Source organism: Populus alba, chromosome 5 (genome assembly GCF_005239225.2).
Source record: "Populus alba chromosome 5, ASM523922v2, whole genome shotgun sequence".
NCBI lineage: Eukaryota > Viridiplantae > Streptophyta > Magnoliopsida > Malpighiales > Salicaceae > Populus > Populus alba.
The window spans coordinates 17,203,213-17,226,986 of record NC_133288.1 but is presented as its reverse complement, the minus strand read 5'-3'; the positions used below and the strand labels follow the sequence as shown (position 1 = coordinate 17,226,986).

At 34.8% G+C, this 23,774-nt stretch overlaps 4 protein-coding genes across 8 annotated transcripts; 1 reads left to right on the top strand and 3 right to left on the bottom strand.

Annotated features, from left to right (window-relative positions):
• Nucleotides 1-1,233: 1,233 nt before the first annotated feature.
• LOC118029257 (aspartic proteinase Asp1) lies at nucleotides 1,234-4,281 on the bottom strand. The gene is made up of 8 exons (XM_035033099.2): nucleotides 3,948-4,281; nucleotides 3,154-3,271; nucleotides 2,826-3,052; nucleotides 2,454-2,687; nucleotides 2,205-2,343; nucleotides 1,907-2,101; nucleotides 1,727-1,799; nucleotides 1,234-1,629 (listed from the first exon to the last, which is right to left on the bottom strand). Exons 1-8 carry the CDS (start codon nucleotides 4,142-4,144, stop codon nucleotides 1,535-1,537), a joined length of 1,278 nt encoding a protein of 425 aa, XP_034888990.1. The 5' UTR covers nucleotides 4,145-4,281; the 3' UTR covers nucleotides 1,234-1,534.
• Nucleotides 4,282-9,511: 5,230 nt separating this feature from the next.
• LOC118029256 (uncharacterized) lies at nucleotides 9,512-17,990 on the bottom strand. Of its 5 annotated transcripts, none has more exons than XM_073409488.1 (8): nucleotides 17,790-17,989; nucleotides 17,460-17,579; nucleotides 17,002-17,329; nucleotides 16,653-16,698; nucleotides 16,138-16,223; nucleotides 15,120-15,178; nucleotides 14,238-14,372; nucleotides 9,512-9,530 (listed from the first exon to the last, which is right to left on the bottom strand). In XM_073409488.1, the coding sequence occupies exons 1-7, from the start codon at nucleotides 17,825-17,827 to the stop codon at nucleotides 14,270-14,272; spliced, it is 780 nt and encodes a 259-aa protein (XP_073265589.1). In that variant the 5' UTR covers nucleotides 17,828-17,989; the 3' UTR covers nucleotides 9,512-9,530; nucleotides 14,238-14,269. The 5 variants fall into 5 exon arrangements, with proteins under 5 accessions (XP_073265589.1, XP_034888987.1, XP_034888986.1 ...); XM_035033096.2 differs by lacking the exon at nucleotides 9,512-9,530 and adding an exon at nucleotides 13,340-13,505 and having other exon boundaries at nucleotides 14,238-14,348; nucleotides 17,790-17,990; XM_035033095.2 differs by lacking the exon at nucleotides 9,512-9,530 and adding an exon at nucleotides 13,340-13,505 and having other exon boundaries at nucleotides 17,790-17,988.
• Nucleotides 17,991-18,281: 291 nt separating this feature from the next.
• Nucleotides 18,282-21,264, bottom strand: LOC118029255 (uncharacterized). Its single transcript, XM_035033094.2, has 5 exons — nucleotides 20,797-21,264; nucleotides 20,451-20,696; nucleotides 20,280-20,348; nucleotides 19,038-19,230; nucleotides 18,282-18,835 (listed from the first exon to the last, which is right to left on the bottom strand). The coding sequence occupies exons 1-5, from the start codon at nucleotides 21,169-21,171 to the stop codon at nucleotides 18,411-18,413; spliced, it is 1,308 nt and encodes a 435-aa protein (XP_034888985.1). The 5' UTR covers nucleotides 21,172-21,264; the 3' UTR covers nucleotides 18,282-18,410.
• Nucleotides 21,265-22,180: 916 nt separating this feature from the next.
• LOC118029254 (guanine nucleotide-binding protein subunit gamma 2) lies at nucleotides 22,181-23,142 on the top strand. The gene is made up of 4 exons (XM_035033093.2): nucleotides 22,181-22,511; nucleotides 22,603-22,655; nucleotides 22,762-22,806; nucleotides 22,916-23,142. The coding sequence occupies exons 1-4, from the start codon at nucleotides 22,323-22,325 to the stop codon at nucleotides 22,989-22,991; spliced, it is 363 nt and encodes a 120-aa protein (XP_034888984.1). The 5' UTR covers nucleotides 22,181-22,322; the 3' UTR covers nucleotides 22,992-23,142.
• The last annotated feature ends 632 nt before the right edge of the window (nucleotides 23,143-23,774 follow it).

Sequence of the window (23,774 nt, the reverse complement as noted above, 5' to 3'; positions counted from 1 at the left end):
AGGTCGGAAAATGTGACGGTCACAGTCAGGTTCCAACCTCTCAGCCTCTCAGGTAGTGCAACAACATCGTTCAGTTGACTAGCAGTGATTGGTCTGTTGACTGCTGTTTAGCTGTAAGTGTTCAGCTGTGTGTGGGTTTTTCTAGTGGTAGGGAAATTAATAAAGGAGATGAGATGGCAAGGCAGGTGGAGATTCTACAGTGAGAGACGAGTACAATTCTTCAATTGCTTTATGGATTTTGGTTAGCTCTAGATTCTAATTTTCACTTCATATGTTATAAATAAATGCTTTGCCTTGAATTGAATTTGAAAATTAATTATCATTAAATTAATGTTGTGATTAGTTAACGAGTTTCATTCTGTTTGTTTGCCTTGATTCTACAGTGGAAAATGTTTTTGTAAGATTTTGATTTTAAAAAAAATTAATTTTGTTTTTTTAATATATTTTCATTGTATTGTTTTGATATGCTATTTTAAAAATAAATTTTAAAAAATAAAAATATATTATGAAATGTTTTTTTTGAAAAACAAAACTATATTCATGTTGACATAAATTTGTTAAGTTACTAAAATGTAGATTTTGATTGGAGCCCGGCTGAATTGATTTTCAGTCTGCTAAAAGGCAACTGATTTTTGATAGCAATAGATGGGGCGGCGTTGGCTAAATTTAAGGATGTTAATGTTACTATACAGTGTGATATGAGCTCTAAGTATATTCATCTCGTTTTAGTTGCTTTACCATGCAGTGTGCAAATCGAGTCTGATGGAATGCTTGTTACCATCGCTACTGCTGGCCTTTGAGGTTAGTCTTGATCCCTATTTATCTCTACTCCAAAGAAGTTTCTGCTACGATGTTCTTCTAGCTAATTGTTCCAGTGTGATTTTGAAATCGAGTCGTATCTATATTTACAATATTATGGAGTTTATTGAAGATTTAAGCATAGGATTTTGATAGTCTGCTCTTGGCAACATACCATTTGGTAAAATCATAGCAATCTCTGTTCACCATGGATTGTGATCTTGCTGCTCTGTTATTTGGCCACACCCTGTCAGGATATTTACATTTATTTGAATCCGAGTTCACCTTAATCCATCGTTAACAAAATTGCTATTGTAACCAAGAACACGTAAAATTGCTTGATATGGTGGCCATATCTGTTTTTTGTTTTCCCCACCTTATGCATCCTTGTTGTTTTTGTGCAGGTGTAATCTTCTTTGTACAGTCATCGAAATATTAACTAAATCAAATCATTTTCTTGTATTTAATCATGTTTCTATATTGCAGCAGAAATGAAACGAGGACTCGCATGAGCCTACATGTTCTGTGATAAACTATAATTTTTTTCTCGATATGTGGGATAATCCCACTTGCGTCATCTATGCTTGAATGTTCCTATGCATGTATCTATTATGTCTAATGACATGAAGTTATTTTTGCCTTGTATTTTTTGGTGAAAAGATCCGCCAGTCAGCTTATTGGTCTTCTAGAAATCCAAGATCGAGCAATTAAAAAGAAGACATTACGAGAGAATGGTTCAGGGCTGGGGAGGTCTATCGCAATTTGCAGGGAACCATCCGATCTGTTGTTTCTCATTGTCATAAATCACCACTCTGTCTTGCATAAAAATATCTGTGGATAGCAAAGAACAGGGGAATCAGATTCGTTTGATTAGCAAATATAGAGGGCTTTGTTAGATAGGGTTCGTGATTCTGTTAATTTCTCCCACCTCCAATCACATTGAAGTTTCCCAGCTGTTGCTCGCTGCCATTCAGAATCCCTAAACACACATTCCCATCCTTCTGAAATGGGAGAGGCAGTTAGATATGCTTCATGATTGCAGGAAATGGTGTCTAAATGTATGGTTGCTAAGCAGGAAACTTGTAAAGTTATTTCTAGAGGTGCTTACAGTGATGATCAGATAGTCTTCAGGTGCCAACTGCAGCTGCACATTTTTTGCATTCATAAAGCTTATGGTTAAGGGCTTGAAGTAACTCTTGATATCAAGAATAGATTTGATAGGTTTTGCAGTTTTCCAGCAAACTGCAAGTTCCTTCTCCTCTGGTGCATCTTTTAATGGCTTTCCAGCAAGATCCTTCCTTACCTGAGACAGAAAGTTATTGATTCGTATAACACGATATTTTACTGAATTTTTCTCTATCTGATCCAGGGCTATTCCCCAAAATAAAAAATCAAGTATATCTCACCAGATTGAGTACACTCTGGTAAACTTGAGCATTGAAGTAGGTATAGGAGCTCCCACTATCAAAAATAAGCTGTAGTCCTTTAATGCCAGTGGGCTTTCCACCAAAAAGAAGTTCTGCAGGTCCTGATGAGTATAGTGAGCTGGGAAAAGAAAGAACGAGTGGATTTTAAGTGAAGCAACTAAGCAAAATAAAAGCCGAGAGTAATTGCTTAAAGAAGGAAAAGAACAGAGCTAGAGGAGAGCACTCTACTCTGAGGAACCGCGTAGCATTGGTGTCCAGGTGATTCCTGGAGATGGAAAAGGTTGACCTCCAAAGAATAAAAAGCCTCCCCTTGCCCTACCGAAACAGTGGCCAACCACATTTTGCGTGATACCCAGGGCTCGTAGCTGTGAAAGAATGCTTACTTTACCTCTGCCAAGGCCAAGGATCCCAGCTGTGTCAGGAGGTGCGTGTGGGCCAAGATGTTTTTGATCATATCCACACCTGCAGGATTGCAACGTTTTCTCAAGATTGTGTCCATGCTCATAAAACATGGTAAAAACTCAGTTTCTTTGAAGCTTAGTTGTGTGTTATGAAGCACAAACAAAACTAAAAGGGTGCGGTGGAATGCGTGATACGCACCCAAAGGCCATTTTAGGTTGGAGAAGAGTGCCATTGGCTAATCTTAGCGGAAAGGAGTCTGACAGAAGCACACCAATAGATGAACCAAGATCAGCGTACTCGATTTCATAGTCACACTGGTCATCGGGGGCCTCGCAATGGTAGTTTTCCCCTGTGCTGACGGCCTTGCATATGGAATTTGAACAGGGCACAAGATTGTTCTTTGGTTTGTAAAGCTTGTCGCGTGGCTGCACATGTTATTTAGCATGCATATCAAACACTTGGCGAGGATATATGATCAAACTTTTGTTACATGTTGCTTATTGTCATCATGTAAGGACACTTTTACCTTTGTGCAACCTTTGCATGGAGCATCACACTGGACCCAGGTGAGGTCGCTTCCAGTATCTATGTCAAAGTCAAAAGCCTTTGGCGGGTTGCCTATGTTGAGAATCACAGAGTAGTACCTGCAAATTGTAAGGAGAATCATCACCATCATCACTCCACTACAATTAAAGCTTTTAAAAAGAAGAGGTAAATCATAAGGAATTCTGGGAAATGGGTTCAATCAGGAATTATTAAGGCAGGAATTCATTTTTCTAAGCCATGTCTTCCTTTTGCCAAGGAAACTTAAATGTAGAATTATTTTTCCAAAAAAAAAAAAAACACTTGATATAGAATTGTTTTGTGAGAAACTGGTCTAGTCAAACACTTTCCAGAGAGAGAGAAAAGGAAAATCTCAAGAAATGCTAAAGAAACTACGTAGGACTACAAAGGGGTCTCGTTCCTAGAAGAATCCATCAAGTGGGATTGAATCAGGAGAATGCTAGTGGAAATGTTACACAGACAGGAGAAAGATCCAGTTGCGGCAGTCAAACAAGAACATAAAATAAAGCTGCAAATATAGTAGTGAAAAAAAAAAAAAAAAGATCGGAGAGGCGATGTTGATGAATGACCAAGCAATTCTTACCAGACTAACAAGAAAATTAATCCAAACTAAACACAAAATACCTAAAAATACTTTTAATAAAACAAACTATTTTAAAAATAAATAAAAAAAAGTACCAAGAAACAGAGTATAAAATTCCAATATGAATCCAACATTTTCATTTTATTTCTGCAAAGAATCAAGTAAATACACACCCAGTAGGATAAACATTTCCGGTGACACGAAAGAAAACAGAGGAGCCGAAGCGATCATTAGCAGGGGTTCTTGACTCTCCTTTGATGGGTGTTTGACTGGCAGCAGAGAGACAGCCTTGAAAATCAGCAGATATTACTATGAAGAACAAGAACATCATCGTCATCAATGATACGCTTCTTTTGCTTTTCTTTTCCATCTTCTCAAATCTTTAGAGTCAATTATGTTGTTAGCAAAAAGGTATTGTTATGGCTTGTAACTTGATCAAGAAAAAGAAAGAAGAGAGAAGCTCTGTGTCAAGAGCGACGAGTTATAGACTCGAGAACTGAAATCTACTCTGCTTTTTGCCTGAATAGAGACATCAGTCTCGGCATTTTATAGATGTGGCATGTCTCCACGTGTATTACAACGGGGATTCAAAATAAAAAATAAAATTTTGGTAGGATTTTTCTTTTCTCTTGGTTTAATGGCATTTTAAGCCTTAAAATACCAGGGTTATAATAAATCGAGTGCTTGTACTATTAATTTGATTAATTTTTTTAACTATAATATTTTGATATAAACATTAACCTTCTATTTGGTTTGATCGTTTTTATTGTCCAACAATCCTTTTAAGAAAAATTATTTTTTTTGTATTTTGTGCTGAAAATCTTTACATATCCTAATAAGAATTTAATCTAATTTAAAAAATGTTTAAGCTGTTTTTAATTTTTTTAACATTAATTTCTAACAAAATATATATAAAAAAAGAAAGTATTTGGGAATGATCCAAAATTTTATTGGGGTTTAAAAAAATAATATAAATTTATATGCTCAGTCTTAATATGATTCTTAAAATATTTATATGTCTAACTAAGTTGAATATATGTTAATTTTAGAAACTATATACACAAAACTTTTGAGAACCGTGTTAAAATTAGCTATGTAAATTCTTATGATCTCTTTAGGGCTCTCAAGAAAATTAGAGATAATTCTAGCTTATTGTATATCTTTCATAATTTATGAAGTTTCTATTATTCAAAAAATAAAATAAAAAATACTTCCCACTTTAAAAAAATAAAATTATTTATGAAAGTAGATGGAACTTTCATTGCCATCTATGAAAAAATTCAATTGAAAATATAAAAACACGAGGGTTTTTATTTAATACTTAACGAATAAATCAAAAGAAAGATAATATTTTTAAAAAAAATGATAATTCAAGACAGCAAAGTATAATTCTGATTAATTAAACCCCTTTTTTTTTTAGAGAGAGATACAGAGGTTCGACATAAATAATACTTATTTTTAATTTTTAGCAACTTCGGTAAGAAATTATTTTTACGTGTTTCATTATTATATTCGGAGGGAAAGGGATAGGTAATAACTAATAAATTAATAATAGATTTTCGTCTTAGGAAAGTTCACGGAAAGAGGACGGCAGCACAGGCTGTAGAACGCGGAGGTTTGGAAGGTCGTAATTGCTAGAGGATTTCACTCCAATGTGGTCTCACAAGGTAAGAGCGTCTGTCTCTCCTTCTATCAAGTCTCCAGAAAAAAATAAAAAATAAATAAAAAATAAAAAAGAAGAAAAGAGAGAGAGAGAGAGGTGTGAGACCGAGACCGCGTGGAAGTCTACTAGGAAACTATATAATAAATGATGGGGTCATTAAAGGAATGGATTTTATTGGTTGAGAACAGGGGTCTTTAGTCTTTCATACATTACTTGTTTGGTTTCTTCTTTAGTTCTGAAATTGGATTTGTCATTTTAGTGTGGTTGTAACTAGATCGATGTTCCGCGCGCCACGCTACACTTTTTTTAATTTAAAATAAACATTCAGGAGTATTTAATCTTTTTAGTAAAAATAGTAAAATTATATAGAAATGGAATACTAAAAACGCAGCTTGACCCACAAATTAAGACGGTGCTTTTTTAAAATAATTATTGAAATGATAATATATTAACTTTACCTATATTAACTAGAATAATTTATTATATTCATGATTTGAGTTATAAAATTAAAATAATTTTATAATAAATAAATAAAAGCAAACTTTGAAACCCAATTCTTAATCAACTCATTATTAAATAATAAAATTTAAAAAAATCAATAAAAAAAAAAGATTGATTCAACTCAAGTTAACTTGTCAAACATATAACCTAGATCATGAGACGATGATAACCCTATTAAAAGTACTTCAAAATAAATTATGAAACCTAATTTTAAATCAACTAGGGATGACTTTGAAGAAAAAATTAATTAAATGAAAGAACAAGAAAAAAATAATACAAGTCAACCTGGGTTAACCTGCTAAATCCATGACTTGGATCATGAGACTAGAGTAACTTTATAGAAAGTAAACAAAAAATATAACTCATGTAAACCGGGTTAAGCTGCCAAAACTGTGATTCGGGTCATAAAACTATGATAACCTTATAGAAAGCAAATCAAAATAAAATATAAAGTTCAATTCTTAATAAACACGTGGTTGAAATGTGAAATTGAAAAAAAAAATCAATCTAAAAATAGGATAATAAAATAACCAGAGTTTACTAGGATTAACCCACAAAACTTATAACCCGAGTCATGAGATCGAAATAACTTTGTAGAAAGCAAAACCAAAATAAATTATAAAGTTTAATTCCTCATCAATCTAATTTTGAAGAATAAAATTGATAAAAAAAAATACTAATTAAAAGAAAGAAAAGAAAAGATTTGAGCTAACTAAGTTAACTCGTCAAACTAGCGACATGGATCATGAGATCTAGATAACCATATATAAAGCAAACCTCAACAAATTTTAATCTCTAATAAATTAAATGTTGAATGATAAAATTAAAAAAATATAAAAAATTAAAAAAAAAACTATTATTGTAATAAATAGTGTTTATGAGGCTGAGGATGGTAATGTTAGTTTTTTTGTTAATGGGAAAAATCAAATGCCTAGTTCTTTGATTGGTATCCATAAATTTCTTTCACGTTGTTCTTTATTTTTATCAGATACACGTTGAAGTTATAATCGATTTTCATGTGAATGTATTAAATCAATTTGAATTTGGATTCTTTCGTATTTTATTTAAAATCTAATTAAAAGGTCAAAACTCAGAGAGAAGTATGTATATATATAATTTTTATTTAAATTGTAAAAGGGAAAACCAAGTTTATCACCACTGAATTTGGAAAAAAAAAAAAAAAGTACAATGATCATGGAAAAACAAAAAATCCAAGGAAATACAAATTATTATCATAATCCACAATTAATTTACTCGTTCTCCACCATTGTGGAATCAAAATTTAATTTCAAATCGGGAAAAATAATAATATTTATAAGTGTTGTTAATATTTCAATGAGTTTCAATTAAATTAAAATAAAGACCTATTGGGTTAAGTTTTTTCTTACTCGGGTTTTAAACTTAACCAAGAAAAAATTAACTTTTATACGATTCAATCGACCAAGTTTCAATAACTTTTAATAATAATATTTTGGTTTTTAATTTTTAAAAATAAATTTGATTTGGTTAATTTCTAGGTAAAAACTAAACTGAAAAATAATCACCCATAATTATTTCACATTAAAAAATTAAAAAAACAATTCATGTAGATATAGAATATAAAAGAAGATACGTGAGGCTAAGTATTTATAAATTAATTTTATTTATTTAAAAAATATGAAAAAAAATTGGAATATCGACCTTTCGCTTTACATCAGGTCACTTAGGTTTGATCGAGTCAATTACAAGCCTAAATTTTTATAATTTGAAACCCAGTCAAGGCTATGAATCAATTAATTCGACCAAATTGGATTTTATATCTATGATAAACACAATATTCTCACCCACGATACATTGTTGTCTAGAATTTTACCACCCCTTCCTGGTTTTTTTTTTTTTTTTTTTTTAATGTGTCGTGTGGGCTACGAATTATGCGATCCGCATGTGATAACTTGGGTTCGCAAGTGAAGAATTAAATTGAAAGTGCTAGTTTATATTTAATAAAACTAATATTCATGTGTTTGTATTAATTTATATAATATTTAATGAGTCATAAAACCGTGATTTCCTGCATGTCGTAGAAAAGCTAGATTTAGGAATATTTAATGCAGATTAGACGAACGCACGCATTTCTAAATTTATGTAAACACTAGGAACTAGCTAGGGTAGCTCCCCCTAATCTCGCTTACCATTTCAAAAATCAAACCGACATCGCCATCATTAATTTCTTCATTTCTTTTGCTGAAATTTGGAATATTCGACAACGTATGCATGTGTTGGACTTGTGTAATGGATGAACCGCACATGATGATCAAGCCCAATTTAAACTCTTTCTATATATATATATATATATATATATATATATATATATATATATATATATATATATATAGTAATTACTTGCACATAAAGGAATAACAGAAGATCATCGAAAGAAAAGGAATCCCTTATGCTTGGTCATATCAGAGTTCTGATCAAAGAAGAGAGGTTAGTAGGCATGAAATAATACATTAAACTGCATATATAGTGATCTTTTGTCACGTTTGAGATAATTATCAATGACGAAAGAAGAAGAAAAAAACTATTAGCTTAAGAAGTGGCAAACTAGCTGTCCTTCTATTAGACATACAGAGGAGAAAAGGAAAGACGAAGAAGATGCAGGCGAGCAAGAATCTGACTGGGTTTTATGATTTCTGTGGGCAGGCAAAATGAAAACTAACCACAGTATTTGAACCATGCATTATGCATATCTCAATTTCATGCGTTCATTTTGTAGTGCCAGATTTCCCCTTGTTGAAGAAAGTTTTCTTTTCTAAGTTCTTAATTATGATGTGAGATGATAATCCCGTTTTAAAGGGTGTTTAGTTTGGAAACTAGCCAAAACTTATAGTAAGAATGAATTTTAAATGTAAACAGTGCAATTCACGGTGATTTTAGACACAATTTACAGTAATTCATTGATCTTTTAGTTTTTTTTTTAAATTTAATGTAACATATGAGAACACGTACAATCCAGAAGAAAGGACTCTTAAAATCAAGCCAGATTTTCTGATGGTTGCCACGTCTTTGCTCTCTAAAGCAAAAGAAAACATACCAATAAACAACATATAAAAATAATAAAAGAAATTCAACAAAACATGTTGTGAAATATAACAAACTTCCCATGAGAAACACTGCTTAAAGCTAAAATCCTGATGCAAACTAAGATCTTGGAGTGAAACCAAGATGATGTTCCTCCTGGATAGAGCCGCCAACCAGCCCATCCTTAAAGCCACACCCAAGCCTATAGAAGCATACATTGTCGAGAACTAACAACTTAAAAACTCTCATCTCACAAACAAACCAACAAACCAACAGGGAATAAATCTCCATGAACTCCAACTCCAACTTAGTGCAAGAAAACACTAAAGCAGACCTTCAAGCGATAAGAATTGCTCCAGTCCATAATAATAACGCTCGGTAGCTACAATGTTTTCTTAAGCCCTTTTAGTATTTTTTTTTTTAATTTTAATTGAGATGGATATGGAATTGTGAACGTGTTCTTTGGTTTGTTTGTGAGGCATTCTCTGATGCGTTTGTACTGGAAAAAACAAAGCGATGGGAAAGCTGTAACCTGTAAAAAAAAAAAAAAAAAAACATAAAGATATATGGTAGGGATGTTGTCACGTATCCAACAAAACAAATGAAAAAACAATGAAAAAAAATTGGCCAAAACTTATTGCAAAAATGAATTTTAAACGTAAACAGTGCAATACACAATGATTTTAGACACAATCTATAGTGACTCACTGATCTCTTTTAGTTTTTTTAATGTGATGGTTTTTTTTCAAAGATAAAACATCTTTTAAGCACAAACCACACCTCTAAAAACTAAAAAAAAACATGTTTTTTACTAAAAAAAAATCACAAGTTACCTTCCATCCAAACATACATTTAGTTTACTCTCAACTGTCCTTTTCTACCTATATGTATATAGATTATATCAGTATATTATTTTCATGTATTTTCAAGTGAGATAATATTATTATTTTTGGTGGAATTCATGTATGGAATGATACCCCTTGGAGATAGACTAATCTTTTCCTATGAGGTTGTTAGTAAAAATCCATTTTGGGGTTTAACAGAAGATTTCTGGCTTGCAGCCAAGCTGTTTTTATTTATTTATTTATTTAAGGGTCTATAATTGCTCTACAAATTTGTAGTCTTATTATTTATTTAGTAATCAGAAACATGCTTTGAATGCGCTGTGGGTCTAGGGATTAGAAAATTTGTACAGAACATGCTTGTTCTATAATATTATAATATTACTGATGATCAGAAAATGTCACTTTTTATTGTATTTCAATATTTTGTATTAGGTGTGATGCTTAATATTTGAAATGTGTAATATTTTTTGAATTTAATTAATGATATGATATTATTTAAAACTAAATAATAAGAAAACATGTTTAATGGGTGGCCATTATCTTCCTAATGCAAATTATTTTTTAGTGGTTCATGGGAGTCATGTTAGAACATGCATGAAATGAAATGGATCATTAAATGGGTCCATCATGCCTTGTCCAAAACTCATATAAGAATTGTTTTTTTAAAAAATATTTTAAAATAAAATAAGATATAACTAACAAAGTATTTTATTTAAAAATATATTAAAATAAAAAAATATTATTTTTAAAAATTTAATTTTGACATTAGTTGAAAATACTAAAAAATTAATTTGAAGCAAAAAAAAAATAAAAATTTTAATTTTTTTAAAAAATACTTTTAAAACATAAATAAACAAGATTTAAATAGTTTCATCTACTAAAATAACGATATTAGTACAGAAGAAAAATAAGTTTTATGGCTCCAATAATTTTACCTTGTGACATCAACTTGACTTGTTTTCAAATAGCTTTGTGTTTGGAAATATGATAGCAATTACGAGTTAAAATATTTTTTATTCAAAAATATATTAGAATAATATTTTTTTTATTTTTAAAAATTATTTTTAACATCAACATATCAATATAATCTGAAAATAAAATAAAAATTAAACAACAAAAAAATTAAATTTTAAGAAAACTAGCGTTCCCAAACACGGCTTAATTAAATACACTTAGTCATAGCATTACGGGTTGTGATGCTAGCGCCTGTTGGGCAACAGACAGCACAAACAACACAAAACATCAAACGCACCAATCGCAGTTCCATCATCCAGAACAAGATCCAAGGCTGAAGGAGGGCTAAAAAAAAATGAGAAGATTGTAGCATAACCTAAGTGTTAAGATTTGGAATCAAAACAATTAAAGCTTGATTTGTAAATCGTATCTTAGAGATTTAGTTTGATTGTTATTGCTGTAATTAAGTCCTAAATATTAGTTGCTAGTCTGTCAGTTTACTTATTTAGACAAGAACTTTCCTATATAAACTATGTATACGGAGTGTAGCAAATAATTGAATAATAAGTCTGCCCTGCTATTCTTCAAACTTCCTCTATCAATTTTCTTGCTTTCTTTATGGTATCAGAGCAGTGGTTCAACACCTAATACTGCTCATTATTTTGCTTCCGCCAACATCACCATGACAGAAACAATGGATTTTTATGATCCTTATTACATCCATCCCTCAGATCACATCAATCACGCCATTGTCAACCAACTTTTGGAAGGTGATAATCATGCAACATGAAGCCGTGCCATGATGATGTCTCTGGAGGCCAAGAATAAGCTTGGTTTCATTGATGGCACATTAAAAGCACCTTCAGAGACAGATCCTAAATATAGAGCTTGGAGACGATGCAATCAGATCGTAAAGTCATGGATCCTCAACTCCATCAGTCCATCCTTGACAAATACTGTAATCTTCTCTGATACTGCTGCTGATGTCTGGGCAGATCTCAGTGAGCGTTTCTCACAAGGAAATCTCTCACGCATATTTGAGCTCAAACGAGGGATCGTGGAACATCGTCAACAACAACAAACCATAGCAGCTTATTATTCAGCACTCAAGTCCTTTTGGGATGAATTAGGATCATACAATGATCCACCTTTATCACCACCTGTTTCCACATCGCCTACTCTCCCACGCCGAAGTACTCGAACCCATACCCGCCCCTCCCACCTCCAAGATTATCACTGCTTTCATGCCGCCTTGCTTCCCCCTGGCTCGTCATGTTCTCCCCTTATCAATTGGAAGGACTTGACTACACAGACACCTTCTCCCCTGTTGCCAAGTTAGTTACTCTCAAATGCTTGCTTGCTGTTGCTACTGTTCGTCACTGGCCCTTACACCAACTCGACGTTCAAAATGCCTTCCTTCACGGTGATTTGAATGAAGAGGTTTACATGCAGCCTCCTCCTGGCCTTCCTCGTCAGGGGGCGAATATTGTGTGTCTGCTTCAGAAGTCCATATACGGTTTAAAGCAGGCATCACGTAATTGGTTCTCAAAATTTTCCACAGCCATCAAGAGCTTTGGATTTCAACAATCCAAAGCAGATTACTCTCTGTTTACTAAGGTACAAGGGGCTTCCTTTACAGCAATACTACTCTACGTTGATGATATGATCATCACAGGAAATGACACTGCCACAGTTGAAAAACTGAAAAAGTTTCTTCACAACCATTTTCGAATTAAGGATTTGGGCAATCTCAAGTACTTCCTTGGAATTGAAGTTGCCTACTCCAAACAAGGTATTGTCATCTCCCAACGTAAATACACTCTTGATATACTTAAAGATGCAGGTTTGATTGGGTCAAGACCAACTAAAATTCCAATGGAACAAAACCAACGTCATAAGGTGAACTGCTCAATGGCACCATCATGCAGCAACCAAGGGATCTCAGTCGGTGGTATCACATTCTTCAGCAGAATCAGAATATAGATCAATGGCATCACTTACCTGTGAGCTGGTTTGGCTTAAACAACTCCTATGTGATTTGCAACACTTGCAACCAACCTCATGTACTGTGACAACCAAGCTGCATTACACATCGCAGCCAACCCCGTATTTCATGAACGCACAAAACATATCGAGATTGATTGTCATACTGTGCGTGAGAAAATACAATCAGGATTGATAAAGACCACTTATGTACCTTCAACACAGCAGATAGCAGATATATTCACAAAAGCCCGTTATTTCATAATCTGTTGCGCAAGCTGGGAACCTTGGACATCCATGCTCCAGCTTGAGGGGGGCGTGTTAAGATTTGGAAATCAATTAAAGCTTGATTTGTAAATCGTATCTTAGAGATTTAGTTTGATTGTTATTGCTGTAATTAAGTCCTAAATATTAGTTGCTAGTCTGTCAGTTTACTTATTTAGACAAGAACTTTCCTATATAAACTATGTATACGGAGTGTAGCAAATACATTGAATAATAAGTCTGCCCTGCTATTCTTCAAACTTCCTCTGTCAATTTTCTTGCTTTCTTTACTAAGAGTCAGTGAAATTAAGAGTTTACTTAATGTGGCACCGTCGCGTTCTCTACCAAGGGAAGCCTGAATGTCCACAGTCAGAGCAAGAGCATGAGCGCAGAGAATGAGCTGTCAACTTGAAACTGTCTATTGAGTTAATTGGCATAACCACCTCTTTGCATCACGAGATCTATGCAAATAAAAGCATTCATTCACTTATTAGTTCTCTTCTTGTAGATTCCTACATTTTATTTTGTTTTTTGTTTTTTGTTTTATCATTTTGCTATTAGCCTGCACAACTCAAACATTGTTTCATTTCATGCAAACCAACCAGGAATGATGCGACGACTTAACATGCAAAATCTTCATCTTGCAATCTTTCACCTAAATTCTACATGAACTGCAGTAAGATATGTTATCAAAAGATTTCGATGAGTTTGATCATGAAATCGTTCTATTGTTTGAATCGTTTTACTGCAGTTTGATATGTTATCAAAAGATTTCGATAAGTTCATAATAATACAAGATGTGAATGTTAATATATATTTCTCATTTGCTCTAAGTCTTAATCACCAGGTCTACCTGTGTCACCATTGATCATATAGCACTGCAAAAGCTTGCAAAACAAGCATTTTAAAACTTCTTTAGCGATCTATTATTGTAGATAACTTCTTCAGACCCACTCAGATTACAAAATCAATCTGAGCCGAATCTCATCGCAGAGATGTCATGGATTGGGTGATGCAGAAAAAACTAACAAAAATGTAAGACTCTTAAGTTTAATCTTCCAGAACTCATACGAGATGTTCTATGTTTTTTGGACAATTGGCTTACTTCAACTCCAAACAAAGAATCAACAATTGTCATCAATTCTTATGAGAATAAGATTAATGAAAGACAACTGCAAGTGCAACGGAATTACCTGGCCGTGAAAACCACAAGCAGGATGCATATTCATGGAATAATTGCCCGGTGTTGATTTGTCCACTTGTTATAGTCTAGCAGCAGTTGCTCCAGAAGTAATGGTACGAGCCTATCCAGAAGAGCTTGCATTACTCTGTATGTCAGCAAAGTTCAGCTGTTTCTATTATATGATAGCTCTGTTCCCAAAATTACAGAAGTACAAGTGCATCTTGCAAAATAGGAAAGAATCACTGGTTTTTTTAAAATTACATGGTGCTATTAGCCAGTTAATCAGCACTAAAATGAAACGTTACTAGATATTTAGCAGGAAAAAACTTCTTGCAACTCTTAATGTCTTCTTGAAATTGCAAACAAGTTGTGACTCTCAGGATGCATTTATTTATTCTAGTAACAGGATGTAGTTGATGAAAGCTATAATTTCTTTTACGGGAAATAGAATTCTTCCATTATTTGGATGAACTTAGATTTTCTATGTTTTGGTTTTCAACCCTCGTATTAGGAATAGCCAGTTGCAATGGCTCCAATCTACTCACTTTGATACTTGTGGCATGTTGTAGGACACTGATTAAACAATGGCTTTGAGGAAGCTCACTCAATGGATGTTAAGAAGTCAATCCTTGGCTGGTTAAAAATTATTTTAGTTGATGCAATCAAAGCACGGTAGCATCTATCGTGATGCCACGTTGAGGGCGTGATACTTTCTTCATCCAAGATCTATTTTCACTGGTAAAATAAGGCCAATATACTTACAAGGGTTTCCTAGTTCCAGGATCATGTACAGCAACAAATATACCAATATGTTAAATGAAATATTCATTAAGACAATAAATCCCACAAGTGCATATACTGTAATTTTGAATTTCATCGTAAGATCACTCACAAATTTCCAGCACTCTCCACAGCAGATGTTGGCAGCAAAGTAAGGGGCTGTGTGTAAATCTGTATTCAAAGAATGAAGACCTTTAAGAGTATGATATTAACTGCTCAACAACCATATAAAGAAAAGACGAGCAAAATGCAACAAATTATTCACTGAAGCAGATAAGGCATGTAATAACCAAAAAACAGGAATAGCTCAGTTATGACTGATAAGAATAGGCAAGCTAGTCATAACATTATGTCCATTAAGCAGAAAACCTGAGCTTCTGGGATAAGATTGAATAACAAGCTTGTGATATTTTTCAAACAAGACTCGGAAACTTTGCCACAGTTTTTTTTTTTTTTTTTTTTTTGAAGAGAATATTTAGTCACAATATCTTCTTACTCGAACAAACAACTCAATTTGAAATTCCACGAGACTCAACTTCAAGAAACAGAAATGACAAACAATATTGCCTCAAAGCAAGAAGTTAGAATCAAACTTTAGTGTCAGATTGACAATTGAAGAGCAGTAAAAGAGAGCAGAGCAAGTCTTCTACTGGTGTAAGTGTGGAGAGGAAATATTGAATATTGACATGAAAGTCAGAATGACAGGCAGAAATTTTTGTAAGTTTAAAAAAATCCTTGGGTTAAATTACTCCATTTACAGGATAAAAGTGGACAATAGCTAACAAGCAGATAAATGATGCCATTATAGGTCATAGTTACTTCAATGCCCAGTGACTAATATTGAAGTCATCTATCTTTAACAGTCAACCAGAGAGTGGTTGCCAGGCTATGGTCGTGCTGAATCTCTAAAAATAGTCTTCACTGTTTTCACAAGAAATATCTGCTGTTAACTAACCAAGCAGTTACATTGGGCGAGGGACTCTAACCATTGCAGGAGCACAGGGTCTAAAATTTAAATGTCAGGAAATTAACTGAAAGAAGTCAGCTTACAAGAAAGGGCTTTCAGTAACTACGACAATGAACCATACAAATACTTAGCCATTATGATGATCTAAAAGTGTATTAACAACCTCAAGCATGAGATTCAACTTCACGTCAACCTCCAAAAATGGTTCAGAGATATTTGTGTTCCATGTCATGTAGTTCACCATGAAAGCTGAAGAAATCAAAGTTCAAAAGAATTGTCAAGATGTTGAAACATAGTGATTGCAAGAATCTGCAACAATCTCATAACATACAAGATAAACTCCTGTACTAATAAGGTGACACTATTGAATCTACAAAACAGCTGGTCAAATAAAGCAACTTGAGTTCTTAATTAAGGCCTTATCTTTTCGATGAAAGGTAGTTGCATTATGTGTAATATGAGTACATGACACCTGCACATTTAGCATATTGTATAAAAGCTGTGATGGAAATTATTATGCCTAAAAGACTTTCAACAATGCATCCCTACATGAGAAACCTGAAAATGTTTGATATGTTCAATTTGAACATGACCTGATATGCTTACTGTTATCAATGTTTTATAAAACTGTTTTCTCGTAAACTATTGTCTTGCAGAAGTTAAGAGATAGGCATGTACCTGAAAAATGGTCATTTTGGCGTTCCACAAGCTCTGAACCTTGGAACTGCATAGTAAATCAGCAACCCACATACATCAAATTAGACTCCATCGAGATGACCATACATATGGAAGAGATCTGCAAATCTTTTGAATTTAAAGAAAAATGGATGGCAGTGATACATCTACAGTGAAAACAGAGAAGCAGTTTCTCCTCCAAATTCAGTTGCTTCTTCTGCTAGTCATTATCTTATGCATCCTTTGGTACCATCAAAGTAAAGAAATGCTAAAACAATAGCATGGTGCATAAATAAGAATCCCTCTTTTTAGCTTTTTTCTTTCATTACATAAAGTGCATGGTTGGTTCTACCTTGCAAGAAATCATCTCAACAGTGCAATGTTCGTCTGATGGGGAAACTCGTAAGTCTAGCACAGGTGCTGCTTCAAAGTTAAGAAGTTCAACTTTTGGCAAAATGCACCTATATGTGTTGGCATCAAGTGACTGAAAACTTTGCAAACTACCCGTGTTCAATATAGCTTGAATCCCAAACGGGTGACTTAGAAATTCACTGATACGATAACCGCCATCGGTAATCGGCAAATTCATCCTTTCCTTTCTTGCAGCAGTTAAATTTGCTTTCTTTGAGTTATACACTGCCATATCGGCTCTACGTACATTGACAGTTTCTTTTCTTTTCCTGAATAAATTTCACATCATAAGACAAAAACAGATGCAAAGAAAAAAAAATCTACACGATAAAATTCAAATTCCATGGAACAATTATCCTCACTAAACTAAAAGTGAGTTCCAAAGACACCAAATAAAACCTGGAATTGGTGAGGTATGGGAAAGCAAAAGATGTGAATGTTGTCAAGCCTTCTTTCCCTGTTGCTTTCCATTTGTTACCACTTGGTATCATCATCCTCAGTTCCTCACCCGCTGCTTCCCTTGAATGACCCAATTAATAAACATGAAAATCAAAACCCATCATAGCAAACCAAAATTTAGCTTTTACACTGGAAAATTAGGAAATAATACTGCATGTTTCTCTGAATACTTGAGCCCAAATGGACCAGGAAAATGAAGGATTATAACTCCAAATTCGGGCAAAAAAGAAAAGTGATAGAAAAATTCAGCAGAGTTTAGCTTTCATTCACCTGTTTATTTCAAGTTCGACTTCCGAGAGGAAAATCATGTGCCACTCTTGCAAGGGAGGAGGATTTTTTTGGTGTTTTAGCTGTTCATTTCGAGACCACTGTCACTGTCATGGCCACTCGAAAAATGGTTTGTACTTTGTAGTTAACGTTATCAGTTCATGTTCTGGTAGTTAACAGTCGGTTAAACTCGAGCGGTCGAGCCTGTTGGCTTTCCTACTTATTTAATTATTATTTTATTTTCATATTCATTAAACTTAATCTCCACCAAGAATACAAAAAGATCTTTAAACTTTACTTGGGCTTAATAGAATTCAACAACAGCCCAATTGGCCCATGGCACAACGAAGGATAAAGAGTGAAATTGCCATTCAGATCACAGAATGGTGAGAAAATTGGAATTTATTTCATTTATGATTCATTTGTTTGTAGACCTGGAGGATGATTAGATGTATTATTGCTGGTCATAACTACAAAATGCAAAACAAAATACCATGCTATGAACCGACTAATCTATAAAAATAATGAATAATGAAGGCACAGCAATTAGGCACAGATCATATTTTATACATGGATTTTCCCTAAATGATACGGGGCAGCAAGCCAGCAATTGCAATACATATCTCAACGAATTTTCTCAATCACACGGAGTTTGGCACTCCTAGACCTGCGATTTAGTCTTTCCTCCTCTTCAGATGGTGTTATTGGTCTCTTGGTAAGGATTGTTCCATTCTGGCCTTGTACCATCTGTCGAATCCATGTTTCTTTTGCATCAATGTCATTTCTCATCTTTCTTAAATCTCTTTTACCAGCCTCTTCTTCAACCACATCTCCATCTCCCCCGTTGCTTTCAATAATTTTTAGAAATGTTTGTTTTACAATTCTGTCCTCCAAACTGTGGAAAGAGATGACAGCAAGCCTTCCTCCAGGGACAAGGCACTCGAAACAGGCGTGAAGAGACTTTTCCAGGGTATTGAGTTCATCATTGACAGCTATCCTCAGAGCTTGAAACACCCGTGTTGCTGTCTTTATCCAACCTTGCCTCCCTCCTGTAGCAATGTAATAACAAATTTAATCATTTAGAAAAACACCCCCCCCCTTCTTTTTTCTGTGGAGCAACGCCAAGCATCAGCAAAGATTTAGGCATGTAACTTGTTGAACAATGCTGGAAAAGGTTACCTTAATTTTAGAAGGAATAGAGAAGGCAAGGTAAAACAATACAATGATGGACTGTATTGGGTAAAGGCCCACCTTTTGTTCCATGAGTTGCACCCTGAATAAGATCTCTTAGTTCACCAGTAGAATGCAAACCACCTTGTTGACGAGCCTGAACAATCTTTTTCTGAAGCCAACGCCAGTTGCTTTCTTCTCCATACTCGCGCAGAATTCGGCCCAGTTCATCATCTGGCCAATAATTTAATATGTCCTTTGCTTTCACACTTGCCTGTCACATGCCTGTTCCAGTCAGTTAGATGAACATGTATTTTATTGATTCTGTGAGGTAAAATCAGCATCTTCAAAATTTTCTTTTTAAAAGTGATGCAGAGATCTTGAAAACCAATATACCACAGAAGTTTCTGTTCCTCGACCAAGGCTCAAGACCAAGACCTCTTACAGGGAGGGTTATGGGTGCCATTGAACCACAAAGGCATTCCACACTAAATTTTATTGAAAATCACTTGGTAACGACATTATAGTGTTTAAATGAGAAATGAAACCCTCCCCTGTCAACAGCATAGGTTAGAAAACAATGAGTGAAAAGGTTCACAATTTCATCCACAAAATGTGGCCAGCAAATTTATCCCTACAAGAGGGAAAATGAGCCATGATTTAAAAGGCATAACCCAGTCATTGCATCTGGCTGTATCTGTGATCACTTGTACAAGCTTCAAATTGATCTTATAATTCAAACAAAATCATTGTAAAATCTCAACTGGGCTTTGGCCAAGATGATATAAAACATAAAATAAACAGCAAGGAAGAGCCTATAAGATGGAATGTTGACATGTTGATGAGCAAAAAATATAACAGAGTCCTTAGTAACATCCACTGTGATGCTTGGGAGGAAAACATTGAACACCAGAGGACTCCAAGAAAATAAATTAAGATAACATGTCATGAGATTTTCTCACCAGTTCAGTTTTGGCCGACTTCCCCTCAACTATAAACAATCAACTCAACTCCAAGTCTTGATCCAAACTAGATTGGCTCAAGAAAGATAATTTGAATTAACCTACATATGTGGTCAGCCGTGCTTCAACTTTGCACCATTCCATATGTCTCTTATTGATTCTCATCTTTCCATATCCAGATTTAGAGCGAATGATACTAGTTAATCTTCGCCGCCTTCAGTTTAAATAAAACTAGATACCCTTGAGACAAACCATACCAGTAAAACAATAGATAATCTATTTGCAATTTAGAGCTAGACAAGGTATTGTTGACAATAAACATGATAACATGTCCTAAGGGTGGTTTAATGAGAGCTAGTACCCGAGGATCCATGCGCATATCAAGAGGTCCATTAGCGAGTACACTGAACCCTCTTTGAGGATTGTTCACCTATAAGTTAAAATTAGCAAGCAATTGTCAACAAAGAAACAAATAAAATGTAGTTAAGTGATAGAAAATGAGAAAGTAAGAAATGGGGTGAGTTAGATAAACCTGCATGGATGACATTCCAAGGTCCATTAAGATGCCATCAACTCCAGAGCTCAAGAGCTTGCAATCATCATCAATCTCACTAACCACAGATTTTATATACTTGAAATTCTTGAAAAGCAAGTGTGGTTTCAAACTAGAACGGGTTGATTGCAAGAGAGCATCAATATGAGCACGTGCCTTGGCATGTGCAACTGGATCCACATCCATTCCTATATAACATTCTAATTCAGGATGTCCCTTTATTATCTGTCAAATGAAATTAAAAATATATATATATTATTTCATTATCAAACAAAATTAAAAGTTAAGAAAAAAAAATAGGAGGGGGTGGGGGGAGGGCACTGACAGCAGAGGAATGACCAGCGGCGCCAAGAGTGCAGTCGATGAAAGAGCGGAGAGGTAAGGAAGAGAAAACATCAACAACTTCACCTAGCATTACAGGGACGTGACTTTCAGTCTGATGGAAAGAATGGAGCTCCTCGTATTCTTTCTCTGAGCGAGTTCTTCTCTTTTCCTTATCATTCTTTACCACAACAAGTTCCTCTACGGATTTGTTTCTCTCTTTTCTCTTCTTTTTCTTACTGGCAGTGGAAATACTTCTTTCGGCTCTAGCAGAAGCAAGAACTGGTCTAGAGTATGAGGGGGCTGTTTTGATATTGAAGCGTTGTTTGGCTGTTGATAATGGGGTTGACAGCCAGCAATACATCATTCGCTTTGCCATTTCTGCTTGCTAACCCACCTGCATCACCATCCCAACCAACCAACAGTGTTTTCGGAAGATTAGAATTAGGAGTTAGAACCCTAAAACTTTGGGACATTTTGTAATGTTCGAAGGCCTACACGGACGCCTGTAACAGGTCCATTAGGATAAGGCCCATAAAGTTTTGTTCTGGGTTTTTTTAATGTAAAAAAGATTGCTTGGTTTTGTTTTGCTTCTTTTCTTAATTTTTTGGATTTACAGGTGTTCAGGATAATTTTCTAAGATCACTTGAAAAAGTCTTGATCTCATTAATATAGAAAATACCTTGTAATAAAAAAAAAATTAATCATATCATCGTTTAGAAATAAGGGATAAGGAGAACAAGCTTATATGCCACCTCAGCCAACATCTGGTGATGAATCCTTTGTCTTTTTAAAAAGACAGAAAATAATGGACCTTGGAAATGGACACCTAGCCCCTCCGCGCGCCCTACGCCGCCGGGAAAAAATATTTAGGTTTACGTAACGTGCTCTTCAAAAACATTTGACTTTAATTATAAACGAAATTATATCTCAATATAATACTTAGATGGAAAAATATATAATTTATTTAGATTTATCTGTAAAACTTGTAAGAATAATTTTTAAAAAAATTTAATGTCAAATTAAATTAATGTTGAAAAATAAAATCAACAAAAAATAACATTTAATTAAAAAATAAAATGAACTCAAATTAACCAAACAAGCTAATGTCATTGGTTTCGTAAATTTTTTATCTATCACAATACAACATAATTTTATATTCTTTACAATAAATAATAAAATTATATTCTTTTAAATTTGAATTAAACAGTGTGAAATGATTTTTTTTTTTTTAATAAAGTGGGCTTGGGTCTGGTTTCGACACTTGCTGTCCTATCAACGCCTCTGTGGTGGTGGACCGTGTTCAGTGCCTGCGTTTCAACTTTTTGACTCAACTGCTTTTACTGTTTGTTTACAAGTTAAACACCAGTGGACGCTCTATCCTCCTAATTTTTTTTTCTATGGACTTGGTCCACTCGTCTTTCAACCAAGTCTGCCCCCCTACTTGTTCCTTCCACTTCTCTCCTCTTTTGGCATCTCCTTTCTTTCCGTGCTTGCCTGCCATAAACACACCCGCTGGTCTCGGGAACCATGGAATCGGATTCAGTAGAAATGGACGGGCAACATTCGGTGTCATCGCTTGAAGAACCAAAAAGGGAGGAGTCAGTAGCGGCAGAAACATCAAGTTTTATTCCAAGAACAGGGCCTAACAACTTCCTGAGTAAGCATCGAATGGTAGCTGCAATCACCCAGCTTCAGAATCAAATCAATTTCATACAGGTTAGCTTTCATTTCGTGTGTTTTGTGAGAGCAGTATGTGAGACTCCGAGCAGGTATTGCAGTAACATGTTGTAGCTATTAAATTGTGTAGGAGGAGCTGGACCAGCTTGATACATTAGGGGAATCGTCGATTGTTTGCGAAGAGTAAGCAAAAATTAGTAAAGAATGCGTTTATCCCTTTTTAAATAAACCCCCTCTGCCTTCCTAATCCTCTTCGAGTTTTATCCTTTGGTTTTTACTTGCTCTGCAGACTCCTGTCAAGTGTTGAATCGATTCCTGACCCGCTGCTTCCATCGTAAGAACATTGTCATTAGTATTCCTTGTTACTGCCCTCTCTGTGTTATTATCCATCCGTCATCGATGATGATCTTGCTGGTGTGAAATAATTGATTTATTTATCATAGGACTCAAGGTCCGGTAAACGCTAGCTGGGATCGGTGGTTCAAAGGGAACCAGAACTCGCGAAGACGGTGGATCTAAGGAGCTTTTCTTCTTACAACATCTATCCATGTATCGCCGCCACCAGGCCTACCATTTCAAACATGTAGTGCCCAATAAACGCAGACAAGTATTAACGGAATGCAACCTTTTATTTTCTAGAGAAAATGTGAAGACCCTTTTTTTCCCAAAACTGTCGCTATGCAATGTAGTAGTGTAGGCCGCACCCACTTCTATTGATCTTCGAAAAGAGAATAGCAGGTCAACCTTCCTGCAAGATGCATTTAACGGCCGGCTAATCGGTTACCATTTCATAGCCGTCCTCGAATTCAAGGAAAGTGGCGGTGATAATTTTTTGGACGACTCTAGTTCGCTCATCTTTCCCACGCCACTCTTTTTACTTTAATCTGACAATTCTTTCAGATACATCATTAGACGACTCCGTCAACCTATTCATAGATGAGAGGTCTCCATCTCCCTCTACCAAAGCGCACGCGGATTTCACATCCACCTCTTTATGGAGCTTATTTTTTACTTGCTATTGCTATAAAATATTAACGTCAAGCATGTTCTATAGAAATCCGTCACTTAAATAATAATGGTACTCCACAATCCAAACAAGCCAACTCAAGCCCAACCGGGTTTGAACATCATACGCCGGTTACTGGATCAGGAGGCGAAAAAGGAGCAATTAAACGCCCCGAGACAAAACCCAAGTCACCAGAGAGTTCCTGCATGTTACCTTATGGTGTTTGAGCTCGATGATTCATGGAGCACTCGCATAAAGGCTGTGTTGTCATCGATTCACATGCCATGTAGTATACT